This window comes from Acartia tonsa, chromosome 10, assembly GCF_053477335.1.
Source record: "Acartia tonsa isolate MP-2025a chromosome 10, ASM5347733v1, whole genome shotgun sequence".
Taxonomy (NCBI): domain Eukaryota; kingdom Metazoa; phylum Arthropoda; class Copepoda; order Calanoida; family Acartiidae; genus Acartia; species Acartia tonsa.
In genome coordinates, this window is record NC_137269.1 from 18,955,437 (window position 1) to 18,969,305 (window position 13,869).

Below are 13,869 nucleotides of genomic sequence, written 5' to 3' on the forward strand. Positions count from 1 at the left end.
GAAATTGGGAGATGATTAATATTCTTTTTTTAATAAATAATAACATAAATAATCTAAGTTCACTACTTAGATAAAAATTTTTTTTAAGTTTAAAGTATAAGATTTGGATTGATGACTTAATCTGTACAATAATCTTGGAAGCTGCTAATTGAAAAAAATTAAGAAATCAAGCCGTCATGGCTTGCTAAATATAATGCCCTAAAGTGTCTAAGAAGGTCAAAGTCATTAAAAAAAACCATTAAGTACTATACCTGATATAATTCACAGGGTTGTTCATTTTTTCTGTTTGCTGCAGCTTTGGTTTAGAAAACAAAGGATGGATTATTTTCATATTTCCACTAGCCACATTTTCTTCACTAGCACCTATTGTATTTGTATTGCTTGATGGGGGTACAATTACAGATACCTTACCATACAATTCAGCATTTTCACTATCAATTACTTTCTGGGCTTTAGAAACGTTTCTATCTTTTCCTTCTTCAGCAGTATTATCTTGAACAGGTTGATTATCAGGAAAACTTTTAGTAGCATTTTCAATATTTTGAATTGCTTGCTGTTTTGTACTTCCACAATAGTCGGTAAATGCAAAGCAAAATTCACAATGTGGCACCTAAAAAAGCAAAATTTAATTTAATAAGATAGAATTGTGTTGCTGTCCATATTTTGTTAAAACTCTATTTACCGTATATATTAAGTGTTTAACAAAAAACGCAGAAAAAAACATTAAACCATTCAAAAATTCAAAAATAAGAAAAACATTTGATTTTTAACAAACTCTGAAAACGAAAAAAAGAAGACTTATTTAGGGATAGTGTTAATACATGAAGTGTATTTAAGAAGTTTGATTGCAAGCTTAAATCACAAGTATAGCAGCTAACACATATAATTTTGAAATACAATAAATAGCAATCATAGAGGCACCACAAAATGGTCATCATGCTGTTTTTGTGAAAACAGGACAGCCATACATCAAAAAAACATATTTTTAAAACTACCTGGTAGTAGATTAAAATTCTTTCTAATATATGTCCTATATATATAGTTCAAACTATTTAAACAGAAAAAAAATATGCAGTTCAATAAATTAAGGTTTAAATGCACTTTGTACCCCTTAGGCAACTTACTATTTATGAGAAATTAAACTATTACCTCTTTAGAGCCACACCTATGTGCATAGAAAGCACAGGCTGTTAAAAAGCTTGTTTTACATACAGAGCATGTGTATTTACCTAAATAAGTTCAAATAAATTATCACAGAAAAAAAGTATGTAATGGCAAGAAGTTCATTGGGCTGATTTTTAAGTTTTCTTAATTTTTACGACCCTTATTCAAGATAGACGTCTGAAATTTTTAGGAACTGAATAAGTTCACATTCTGCATATTTACATCAAGTTTTATTAAGATTTGCTGAATGGTTGAGGTGCTAGATTGTTTCCTAGTTTTCCATGATTTTGTGATTTTCTTAACTCCTATTCAATATAGTAGCTGATATTTTTTGGGGATTACAAAAGTTCAAATTCTTCATATTTTCCAGATTTCCGTTCAAAATATTTGAGCTGTGCTACTTATGGATGTGATTCTTGTTATTTTATTAAACAAATAAAAAGTTCTTACTTTTATTAGTATGATGGTCCATGTGAGAGATAAAGAGAATATTACTGTTAAATCCCAATCCACATCTTGAACATGTGATCAATTTGGGGTCAAATCCATCATTATTTTTCATCAGCTCCAGAAAATCAGGCCCGTCTTTCATCTTTTAGGAAACACAATGACATTTAAAAAGTTTTACTCTGAGAAGATATTTTGCTTTACTTTTTCAAAAAAGTATAGTACTTACACCAAATTAGTAATTATAAAGCACCTTTTCCTTCTATATTCGTTTAGGAACAAGATAACAACATCTATAGTAGCAGATCTCAAAGTCCCTCCCCCCTTTACCCACTTTCCTTTGGTTACAACACAAAACAAGTTTTACGCCACATAAACATCCAAATTTTCAGCAATTTCAATTGGAATTGATTTGCTGAATCGCGGCCCCTGCATTTTAGTAACAGAGTTGCTGTGCTTATTATATCATTTATTTAATTTTCTGGTATAGATAGATATATAGTTGTTACCCTTTAAAATTATACTTAACTTTAACAAGAATCATCATAGAGGAGAAAAAAAGTCATTGAATGTTCTATTCCTTTAATGCAGTATAGATGCAGGCTGTAGAAAAGATGTGATTTAACACATTGGAGAAGTTTTTTCCCTTAAACTTGCAGATGGGACAGACCAGTAACTTAGTTACAGTCTCGGGGTGCACTGGGTAGTAGTGGTACTAAAATATAATAGGGGTATACAAATGAAATACAATATATTACAATTTTTATTAGTTAATTTGATATTTCTTTTCTTAAGGCTAATAAATCAAATTAATATTTCTACTTTTTTTCCAAATAGCCAATTCAAATTGCAAATGCATAAAAATAACTAAATGTCTAAAATTTGGCAATACTCTAATTGTTATATCTCCCATCGTATTATAAACAGCTTTCCGCGGATATAAAATGTACAATTTACTCCAAGGCACGGGCTAAAATAAAGTTTTAATCTTATGATTGTACATTTTCATATTCGTGAAAACTGGATATAATACGTTGTTAGAAATAATTTCAGTATGACAGAGAACCGGTTCTAATCCACCGGAAATTAATCGGTTTTGAAACGATACGGGAAAGCATTGAATAATGTGAAAAGAATTAAAAAAATTAAGGCCAAAATAATATAGAGGTGAGATAAACACATTAAAAGAACCTAACTTTTGTACAAAACAAATTTTAACAAGTAAGTTTTCATTCACAAATGCACAGAGAAAAAAGTTCTAACCGCATGTGGAATATCTTTGCTTGGATCAACAGAAGCCGGAATATATTTAGTAACTCTCCTCAAACAGGCATCTCTGAACATATCATTAAATAATAAATATACCAGTATCTAAGATATTTATCGATTGTTGCATTTTCATATTTTATTCTTGGAAAATAGTTAGGTAGGTATTTATCGCGTCATATTATAAACTTAAAATTCAAAATTATTAATTTTGTGATTTTTATTTGGATATTCGTGGAAAATTGTCTGTAATACGATGGTATAAATGATTTTTCAATTTGGCTGAGAACTGGTTATAATCCAGAGGATAATAATCGGTTTCAAAGCCATACTGGAAAAAAAACATTTTTTTCCCTTTTAAGCTGTTTTTAAATACTAGAAATTTATTTAGACTTCCAATAAATATCTTTTTAAAAATAAAGTTTTAAAAATCTAATGAAATTTTGGATGCCAAAAAGAAAAAAAGTTTATAACTCATCTAAAAATTAATTTTAATGATTGATCCCTGTAAAAACTAGCAGGAGTGAGGTAAACCTTTCCACAGCAGCAACAGGGAAACACAGACAACCTTTTTCAACAGGGTTCTTTTTAAAGCTTGCAGTAAAATGAATCAAATTCAATTCTGACTTTTGTGACGGATTTTCTTTTCAGCTTTTATGTTAAGAATTATATTAGTTTTTGCATCTGACTAAAAAAATTACATTAATCCTACTAGAATTAAAACAATAAGTCACTTATGATTTCATAGTATGTAAGAGTAAAGTTAAACCATATTTTAGTATCTATAGTATGGTTCTAATATATATTAATTTGTCTGTTCTAAAGCAAGTTTAAAAGAACCCCAACCTTTTATGATCATCTCTGTGCAGAATATAATTAGACAAGTCAAATGGTGTAATCTTACATTTGATGGTCAAATCACAGCTGAACGATTGTTTTTCAGGAGGTTTATACTGATGACATTCATATTTCAATATGGATAAAATCAAAATTGTACATATACCTAAGCAAACCAAATAAAGGTTTAGAATTTTAAAATGAATTTGCGCAATAAAAATGCAATTTTTGCATAATTTTAACATTCTTTTTAGTAAAATATATTTTCCTTGGTATCAAGTAATTAAAAATGTATAAGAATTAAGATCGGGTTAACAAAAACGATACATAATCTCAAAGTAAACATTACTTTGTACAACACTATCTGTCTGGCTCTTATAATAGTTATCCATATTGATAAGTCTCATTCCTGGCACCAAAATTTTCTAATTCTCATTCTGTCTTTGTCAGGATAAAATACAGAGGCACAACCTTTTCAAATTATTAATTTCCATTTAAATTTTATAAGTGTCATAATCAGAGATTTAATAAAAAATCTCAAAATTTAAAATTTATTTTAAATAGATAAAATTTCCAATATAGGCTGGACTTAAACTTCTGACAATATGGTCTTGGTTACACCTGTCTATCATAAAATGTGGACCGAGACAAAGTTGAGTGAGACCTACCAGCCGTGACGTCCATTGTGTGTGGGGGGGGGGGAGGAGGGGGGGTTGAGGGATTATTTACCAATCTTAAACGCAAAAAAATTGTAATCCTCTAATAGTTGTTGTGATCCTTATTTTTAAAAGTTTTTAAATGAAAAATTCCTGAAGATCTAGCTAGGTGAAACATCAAAGCAATTGCAAAAGAGAAGTTATGATGACAAACAGGACATGTCGTCAATTTAACCGCAACTTCTTCCTGTTACAGACAGACAAACAAGCTTTACAAATGTTTGTTACCTATAGTTGACCGCTGTCTCGTCGCAAAAATATATTGACTCTCACCCAAATTGTGTGCAAAAAAATTGGGACAAATACTTTTTGTTAATTTTTCTTTAAAATATTACTAAGAAAACCTTTTTAGCAGCGTGTCGGAGCCGTTTAATTTTTTATGCTCCTCTGGCTCCGGCTCCTACCTTAAAATTAATATATCAATTTTTGTTCATTATTGAATTTGATAAAATAAAATAAATAATATTAAATATTTTGCTTTTATTTGATTAAAGCTATATAAAAGTAGAAGGATGTGTGTCTATTTGTTAAGTAACAATAGTTTTTCAGTTTATTATATGGAAATAGACCGTTGCCAAATCATAATATTACTTTAAAAAAATAATTTTTAGCTAATCTGGAGCCGGAGCCGTTTTTAACGAAAAATACGGCTCCGGCTCCACCAAAAATGTTGCTGCTCCCAGCTCCGGCTCGAAACGCTGCCTTTTAGGCTTTTATTGTAGGCAACAAATGAATAAAAAAGAATATATCATACAAAAAACGTAGCATTTTGAATCATGTAATTGTAAAAATATTTAACATAGAAAATGGTGGATTTAGGTAACTTTTTACATATTTAAATGTTTTACCCCATAAATAGCATTTAAACCAAAACAAAAGTTTATACAAAGTTCACTACTCTTATTTATCTCCTAGGTTGTACACTAATACCTGACAATAATACTCATTAAAAAACTTAAAAAAAAACACTTAAATCATGCTAGTAAACACTTCAAAAGCATGTTTGCCTTAATTTCAGGATAACTTCTGCAATGTTTTGATAATATATCCTTGAGCAGGTCTTCCAGTTCTCTGTTGGTTTGTAAATTTGGGATATTTTTATCAACAATAATTTCTATGTCAGGTTCCTAAGAATTAATTTGTGTTGTTATTAAATAAAACAATTTTTTCTTTCATTCGAAAAAAAAATGATTTTTATGTCTGGAAAAAAAGATTGCTGGTAGTAAAACAAGCCTTTAAGGATAAAATAAATTACCTGGTTATTTGCCAATCCTAGATTTTCTCTTCTATTCGCATTGGTTACAATAGAAGTTTTAGAACTCCCTTGTTGATTAAAAGCCATTGATTGTTTCAAAGCAAGTTCAGATGTTGAAAGTCGTTCTTCATTATCAATGGAAACATTTGTATTCTCAGGCTGATCTATAGGTCTTCTTGATAAAGACACGTTTTTTATGGTTTTACATCTGTTTACTGGCATTCCTCTATCAAAAGATTGATTAACAATGTCATCCAATCTTAAAGAATTATTTACTTCTGGAGATTTGCTTTTTCCTCTAGTTGCTTGTTGGCTATTAGGAATGTTGCTTGTCTCATCCCTTCTTAAATAATCATTTACTTCTGGAGATTTGCTTTTTCTTCTAGTTGCTTGTTGGCTATTAGGAATGTTGCTTGTCTCATCCCTTCTTAAAAAATTATGTGCTTCTGGAGATTTGCTTTTTGTTCTAGAAACTTGTTGGCTATTAGGAATGTTGATTGTCTCATCCCTTCTTAAAAAATTATGTGCTTCTGGAGATTTGCTTTTTCTTCTGGAAATTTGTTGGCTATTAGGAGCTGGTTGTCTTCTAAGTAGAGGATGCACAAGATTAGCTGAAGTACTTCCAGATGGCTGTAGAATTGAATTATTTGAAACTACAGGTCTTGCAGCAGCCATGGGAAATATTTCCCTTTCAGGCGATTTGCTTTTGTTTCTTAAATTTTGTTGAACATTAGGACTTGTCTTTCTCTTGAATAATGGATGCACCAGAGGATGTTGATTTACAGTAGGTAAAATTGGCTGCTGTGTTGTTACTGGCAAAGCAGGATTGTCCGAACCAGGAGACTTACTTTTCCTCCTCGGTATCTGAGGTCTCTCAATACGGGAAGCAACAACAAATGATCCAGCAGGAGTTGTATAATATGTTTTACCATCGGAATGAACAACATATGATCCAGTACAAGTTGTAACATATGAATAAAGACTCTCTCGTCCAATATTGTTTATAACATCTAATTCTGTGCCTATTGTTGTTAAGTCAGATCTATATGCTAATGATGTTTGACATGGATTGGGAGTGGTATTGTCAGTTGCTGAAGGTTGATTTATGCTGGATGGTTTACACATATTTACATCTAATATCTTAAATCTTTGGCTATTTAGATTTGCAGAGTTTGAAGGCACTTCTTTTTTGGACGATGAAACATCTGGAAAGGTTTCATTGTTAGATATTGAATTTGAAACAGTTGTAGTTGATGAAGTTGGCATGTTTAACATTTGTGCTGGTGTTGAAATTTGACTATCTTTTGAAATGAAACTTCTGAAAACATCTGCAAAGGTTTCATTGTTAGGCATTGGATTTGGAACAGTTGTAGTTGATAAAGTTGGCATATTTAACATTTGTGCTGATGTTGAAATTTGACAATCTTTTGCTGGTTTGGCGAGAATTTGTCTCAATCTTAAATTTTTTGTATGTTCAATAGTCTCACCACTGATATTTGCAGCAGTTACATCAAGAGCTAAAGGATCAGTCTGAGGAATCTCTACAATATCATCATATCTATCATTGTTAGGTTGAGCAACTATAGGAATTTCAATAATGTCATCAGTGCTATGTGAAGCAGATGGCCTGTTCATAAAAAAAAGATTTTATTAGATAAATGAAAGCTATTGAAACAATATCTTTATATTTCACCCCAACCATTTAGGAAGGGGTATTTACCCCCCCCCCCCCAAACAATTTTAGGGGGGGGAAATACCCCCCCAAATTAAACATATCCCTAACAAAAAAAAATTTTGGCGCGCTTCGCGCGCATTTTTACTACTAAATGTTAATAAATTATCAAATAACCCCCCCAAAAAATTTTGGGGGGGGGTAAACAAAATTTACCCCTGCCAACAGATTTCACGGGGGGTAATTACCCCCCCCCCCCAAGCAAATTTTACCCCCGGGGTAAAATTTTTTTGAGGGGGGTAAAAAAAATTTGCGGCGCGCCATTTTACCCCCCCCCCCAAATAAAAAAGCTTGGGCGTCTATGATTTAGCCGACAAAAACCTTTGTTTATTGTTTGTTATATACAAGATACAGGCTCCGAAATTTTTGACAATGTAATTTTTAGAAAGCTAACTTTAGCCTAAGAAGTTCAAGTATTCATAACTAACTTATTATGTGGTTTGTTATACGCTTCACATTATACGAGGGAAGACATTATACACCAAATGATTTAGGTATACAAGAAAAGCTTTATCCTAACAAGAGGTTGGAGTCGGTTAAAATGAACACGGTATCAAATCGAAGCTACTTTTATCCTACATAAATTGTTAAATTAAATAACTTAAAATAAAATCTTTGTGCCTGAGAACTTGATTTGGTAGCTGGTATACATCACTAACATCTTGAATGCAGATTATATCTATATCACTGTTAGCATTGGGTTGTTGAGTTTCTAAGCCATGAGACTAAACAGAAATTATTAATAATCATTTCTTATAGCATGGAAATTATTATATAATACAATAATTGATTTAGTTAGAAATAACAAGCAAGTTCAAACCCAACAAGGATGAAAATAAGGAGTAAAGCACAACTACAGTGATAATAGGGGCACTTGAGGGTGGTGGGTTTGAATTTGAAAGCCCATTTTTCTATTTTAGTTTTAGAAACAATAAATGATATGAATTTTTAGGAGGGTCTTTTCCTTGTGGAGGGTGAGAGGACGGGGGCGATTTCTGTTGGGATGGTGGTGGTACCCTCCCCTCGGGTAAGGTCGCAGTTACACCAGTATATTTCACTACAACAGTAACTAAACTTTCAATCACGTCGGATCCAAAACAGGAATAAAAAATTCTAGCTCTACAAAAAAAACTTTAATTGCACAAAATTACTGACCTGAAGATATTTATGAATATGACTGGTAGGCCTTTTCAATCTTTTTATTAGAGGTTCATCATCAAGTCCTGGCAATTTAACATAAGTATTAAGTTTCATTTATTTAAAAAAAATATTCTAATTGATACTAAACTATACTGTAAGTCTATTTGGGGATAAAATGATATTATATATGTGTAATGAGGAGTAATCCTTATAATAAGTAACAGGATGTCTATTTGTCTCTACAGAAGGATCATGCTACACGCTGAACCGTTAAGGTTCTCTTTTACAGGGTAGCTTCACATAGGTCCCGGGTAGGTTATTAACTATTTTGGCGGAGGGTACCAAAACCCTCCCAAGAGAAATCACCCTTAGAAACTCCCACCGCCTCAAGTGCCCCTAGAGGCCTCCAGGGGGCGTAGCCGCTAGTTTTATTTAAAGTGATACTGGGGGAGGGGAGATGTACATTAGGATATATAGGTTGGAAGGAATTTTAATGTTAGAGGGAGATTTGAAATCTGCATAAAATTTTAAGGATTTTTTTTATAAAATTCATTTTTTGTATAATTCTTTATCTAAAAGCGGAAATACAATTTATTGAACTTTATTACGTTGCCTGCTAGTAGATCTAATTGTTGATCATCAATGTAGCAATAGAGCAACCAGTTGCTCTTGAAAACAACTCTGCAATACCTGTAAATAATTTTCAAAATATTGATTATATTACACATTTGACATATATCTAACAAGCACTCTACTACCTCTCTGCACAAGATTTATTTCTCCGGCTGCTAAATATTTCCTCCTCCCCCCCCCCCGTATTTTTTTTCTAAAAAGGAGGGGGAAATGCTTTCAGTACTCTTTATTTTATTATTCATTACTTTGTTTTTCCTCCCAAGGAGGGGAAAAAATGCTTTCAGGACTGTTTATTTCTTTATTTCCTAACGTTATACCTATAAAAATATTTTGTAAAATTTATGGCAAATTTTAAATAAAATATTCAAACTAAAGTAATCGAATGAGATTTGAATTGTAACAAACACTTACTGGTGGACTACAGTCAAGCCCTTAGCTGGTAGAAACAATCCTAAAATCAATTTAATTTTGTTTTCTCTTTTAATCATATAAGATCCAATTATTGCTTTAAAATTGAGTAAAGAAGTGTAATCTGCATATCAGTTTGAATATTTTGGTCTCAATAAGACAAAACTGCAACCAATTTATGAAAACGCACTTGTAGGAACAATAAATTAAAACGTAAAAATCTAATGTGTGATAAAAAGTTATGAATTAAAATAAACAAAATTAAGTTCCTTGGTTAGATCTGGCAGATTCTATGACTTTCTGGCTGTTGGCAGGCTGAAAAAGGAAATAGTAGTCCATAAATTTGTGAGTAAGATTCCAGTCAAATGCGCTTATTAGGTCAAACAAAATTTTTTTATTTCACAGTAGCTTTTCATGCTTATTTTAGGTTAGGTTAGGTTAAGTGAAGGGTAAAAATGTTAACAAAATTTTTTTTATGTTAAAAAAAACCTTTAAAAATTTTGCTTTAATCCGCAATCCGCGAAAAAAAGAATCCGTAATCCACGGATTAATCCGCTTTTTTGGGGGTTGGATTTTGTAAGAATCCGAATCCGGCCCAAAAATGGGCGGATTGCCAACCCTAATCTTAACTTTTAGAGATTTGTAAAACTTATCTTTAAAATTGGTAAAATTTATTTCCTTCGTTAAATGTAATAAGTAGATATATTAGATAGGGGAATGTATATCTATAATACAAAGTAGAACGATGTCTGTCTGTCCGTCTGTCTGTCCCTTAAGATCTCGGTAACCACTGAACCGATCGGATTCTACTCTTCAGGGTATATACCTATTGGTCCTGTGGTGGTTTTCAGCTATTTTCTTGGGGGGTGGGACACCCCCAACCCCCCAAAAACAAAAAATCCCCCCCCCCATTTTTTTTTTTTTACGAATTTCGCCTTAATTTTTTTTTTCACCTCTGGGGGCAAAGCCCCTAGAGGCTAGGGGCGAAGCCGCTAGTTAGATAAATAGCATATAATTAAAAGGGGGATGTACAATTAAGTTGTATGGACAGGGAAGGGTGGTTAATCAAGAACCCAGAATGAATTAAGTTCGGATTTTAGTATCTAACAGGCCAAAGTTAAATAAATCCGCAGTTAGCTCCCTCTAACTCTATGGGTTTTCTCGAGTACCCCCCCACCCCCTGTCCCCCTACAAACAACTTAACTGCAAACCCTTAAAAATCCAAATTGAACAAAAAACTAACCTTATTAAACTTATAAACTTTCTTTGTCAATGGATCAGTAAAAAATATTGTATCAACCGTTTTCCTTTAAAATTCACGCATAAATAGAAAAAAAATATTGTAGAAGAGGTAGAAAAGTGTTGAGATCTGTTAGCTGTGTTTTAAAAGATTTTAGTAGATTAGAACATTGTCCGTCCGCCCGTCCGTCTGCCTGAAGCTTAGGATCTTGGTAATTACGAAAGTTTACCCTTCAATTTTGCATTTATTTATATATTTTTTATATTTATATTTTGTACATAACTGACAGACCAACGAACCAAGTAAATTACATACTGGATTCTCATTGTAACAAAAAAAAACAGTTTATCTTGAAAAGCAATCGATAAAATCAAATTTCCAAACAGAGTTATGGTCTGACTGACGGAAGACAGACAGACAAAGTTGATTATAGAACAGTTAACTTGGCTTACAAAAAAGTTTATGCTAAAATTCCTTGTATTGTCATTGCGGACCCCCAGACCATTAACTTTTTGTCCTGCACTCATCTTGTTAAACATCATTCTTACCTCAGTCTACAAATAATCAAAATTTGCATTCAACAAATGTTTAGGTATATTTTGACCTTAGATTAAAGACAGTTTTAAAAAAAAATTTTATCTTGAACTCACGGCATTAGCGTGTAGTTAGTAGCGTGTCAGCTTGCTAATGGGGAAGTGTCGAGTTTGAGTCTGGACTACATCGCGTCATACTAGAAACGTGAAAAATTGTATATACTGCTGCTATATCAGGCGCGTGACAACAATAGTAAGATTAAGGGGAATGTCTAGCACCATAAATAGGCGCAACTCATTACCATGCAAGGTTAGGATTTTGGACAAAGGTCGTGCAATCAAGGGGTTGGTTGTCTATCGGGTGAATGGACGCTTAACACTATAATTATAAAACGTGGAGTATGTTTCAAGGTGCGTGGAGACGTTTAGAACCCGAAGCGACACCAGGCCCTCTAGAGTTAATTAACCTATATTCCATTAACTGCTTGATAAAATGTAGAACACTTACTGGTCCACTAAAACAAATTCCTTCTTTAAGCACATTTACCCTCACCAGTTCCATAACCTTAAATTAACAAAAATAAAGGCTCGGCAGCCGTACCACATTTGAGGCAAAGCTAAAAAGCTGCTAAATAATCAGCGGCCATAGCCGACAATTATTGCCGAAAGTTTCTCCGTAGTCGCCAGTAAGTTTATAATCAACAGCCATTAGAGCATGAAATTTTTTTTTATAAAAATTAGACAGGTGCCCAAAGTTTTATACCACATTATTTTATTCGTTATCTAAAAACTTTGGGTACTTCAATTAAATTTTAATTGGTTGGTTCTAAACTAGCAGTGAAAAAAGTTTCAACCAATAATTTAAATCGACAGAAGGGGTAACTTTGTTTTATTCCTTTAGATCATTGCTTTATAATACATATTTGTTAAGATGAGCACTAAAGTTTAAATGACCCATAAATGAGTGACATATAAATTACCTCATTAGATTGATTGTTACCAGGATCAGAACGGACCAGGCCCCAGAATGAGGTCAGGTAAGTGAAAATTCCCATAGTCTGTAATATTATATTATATCTATAGGTATATTGAATACTAAATCAATTTAAGATCAAATTTACTTAATCTATTGTAACAAATAAACCTCAAAATCCTAATAAAAATCAATGCTGGCTATTATTCTCATTTTTAGCTCTGCAGTATGATTCTACACTCTACAGGTGTCAGAGTATATTTTTGATATAGCTTTGAAAACAAGGTTACAACCGTTTAAATTGAAATATGTGCACATATTTTTAACTTTTGTAAAACTTTGCAACTGTTTTATTTTTTAAAAATTGATCTATTTGTTAAAGAAAATTAAATGATTTGGAAAAATGATTAAGTATTGACTCTTCTTAATTAGATGAAAACCATATGAACTATTAATTAATACCATAGAAACGATGTGATATATCCTGTTATATAAAGAAGTAAACTTTTTTTGTTTGTAGCGAAGGATCGAACCGTGAAGTGAAGCTTCTAAAAGGTCTGGGAAGAGTTTTAAACTATTTTTTGGGAGGGTATCTCCATCCTCCCAATAAAAGTTTACTTCCTTATAATGAAAAATATGAGTATACCTTTATATGATCAGTCTTTGATGGGCTCTGCCGTGGCTGTTCTATAGTCAAGGGTATCTGTTCATTCACCATTTGCCAAGAATTCTGTTGTCTTTCTTCAACATTTGATTGAGAATACGTTGATTTTTTCAATTCATTTCTTTCATTAGTTTTATTTTCAAAATAGTTTGATAATCTTTCATTTTTTTCCTTTTGTTCTTGTCTTTGTTGATTTTCTTGTTGGTTTGGTGAATTTTTTTCTTGAGTTACTTCCGAATTTCCTTGTAAATTTTGATGCCTTACTTGCTGATTTTTATTTTGTACCGCAAGTTTCCGAAGCGTTGTTATAAATTGTAAAACTTTAGTATCGTTTAGTTTCCTTCCTCTCAGTTTGGGGAAATTTTTATACATAAATTCTTTGTATTTTGTAATAATTTTGTGACCTTTTTGTTGCTCTTTTGTTGAAAGTAGCGAATTTTGCTGACTTGATGATTGTTGGTTGGACAAATTAAGTATGGTATGTCTATTAGTAACTGTAACATTAGGAGGATAATTTTCAACACATCTAGAGAAAAAAATATGATTATTTATAATTATCTTTCTCGTATTCATTAGAAACCGATTAATATCCGGTGGATTGGAACCAGTTCTCATCCACACGAAAATATTATATCTAGCATCGCATCATATATAGTTTTCGACAAACATAAAAATGTACAATCATAGGATTTAAATCAGTTTTTTTGGCCCATGCCATCAGCATCTTGAGGCAAATAAACTGGTTTTAATCTTATAATTGTAAATTTCTATAACCGCAGAAAGTTGTTTATAATACGATGCGAGAAATAACTATTATCAGATGCTTACTTATTCTCTTATAAAAAGTGAGACATATAGATA

General features: G+C 32.0%; 1 protein-coding gene across 1 annotated transcript in view; it reads right to left on the reverse strand.

The window, feature by feature from the left end:
- Positions 1-13,869, reverse strand: part of LOC145329590 (uncharacterized) — a 29,459-nt gene that overhangs the window by 1,643 nt on the left and 13,947 nt on the right. Inside the window, exons 11-31 of the mRNA XM_080173879.1 lie at positions 12,991-13,534; positions 12,352-12,429; positions 11,880-11,936; positions 11,310-11,392; positions 10,842-10,902; positions 9,866-9,913; positions 9,602-9,639; positions 9,171-9,247; positions 8,573-8,640; positions 8,039-8,142; positions 5,686-7,312; positions 5,438-5,557; positions 4,523-4,617; positions 4,124-4,184; positions 3,724-3,830; positions 3,383-3,445; positions 2,875-2,947; positions 2,192-2,326; positions 1,615-1,756; positions 1,150-1,229; positions 252-610 (exon numbers count right to left, since the gene is read on the reverse strand). Coding sequence (XP_080030005.1) covers positions 252-610; positions 1,150-1,229; positions 1,615-1,756; positions 2,192-2,326; positions 2,875-2,947; positions 3,383-3,445; positions 3,724-3,830; positions 4,124-4,184; positions 4,523-4,617; positions 5,438-5,557; positions 5,686-7,312; positions 8,039-8,142; positions 8,573-8,640; positions 9,171-9,247; positions 9,602-9,639; positions 9,866-9,913; positions 10,842-10,902; positions 11,310-11,392; positions 11,880-11,936; positions 12,352-12,429; positions 12,991-13,534 — 4,020 coding nt within the window. The remainder of the gene's footprint in view (positions 1-251; positions 611-1,149; positions 1,230-1,614; positions 1,757-2,191; positions 2,327-2,874; positions 2,948-3,382; positions 3,446-3,723; positions 3,831-4,123; positions 4,185-4,522; positions 4,618-5,437; positions 5,558-5,685; positions 7,313-8,038; positions 8,143-8,572; positions 8,641-9,170; positions 9,248-9,601; positions 9,640-9,865; positions 9,914-10,841; positions 10,903-11,309; positions 11,393-11,879; positions 11,937-12,351; positions 12,430-12,990; positions 13,535-13,869) is intronic.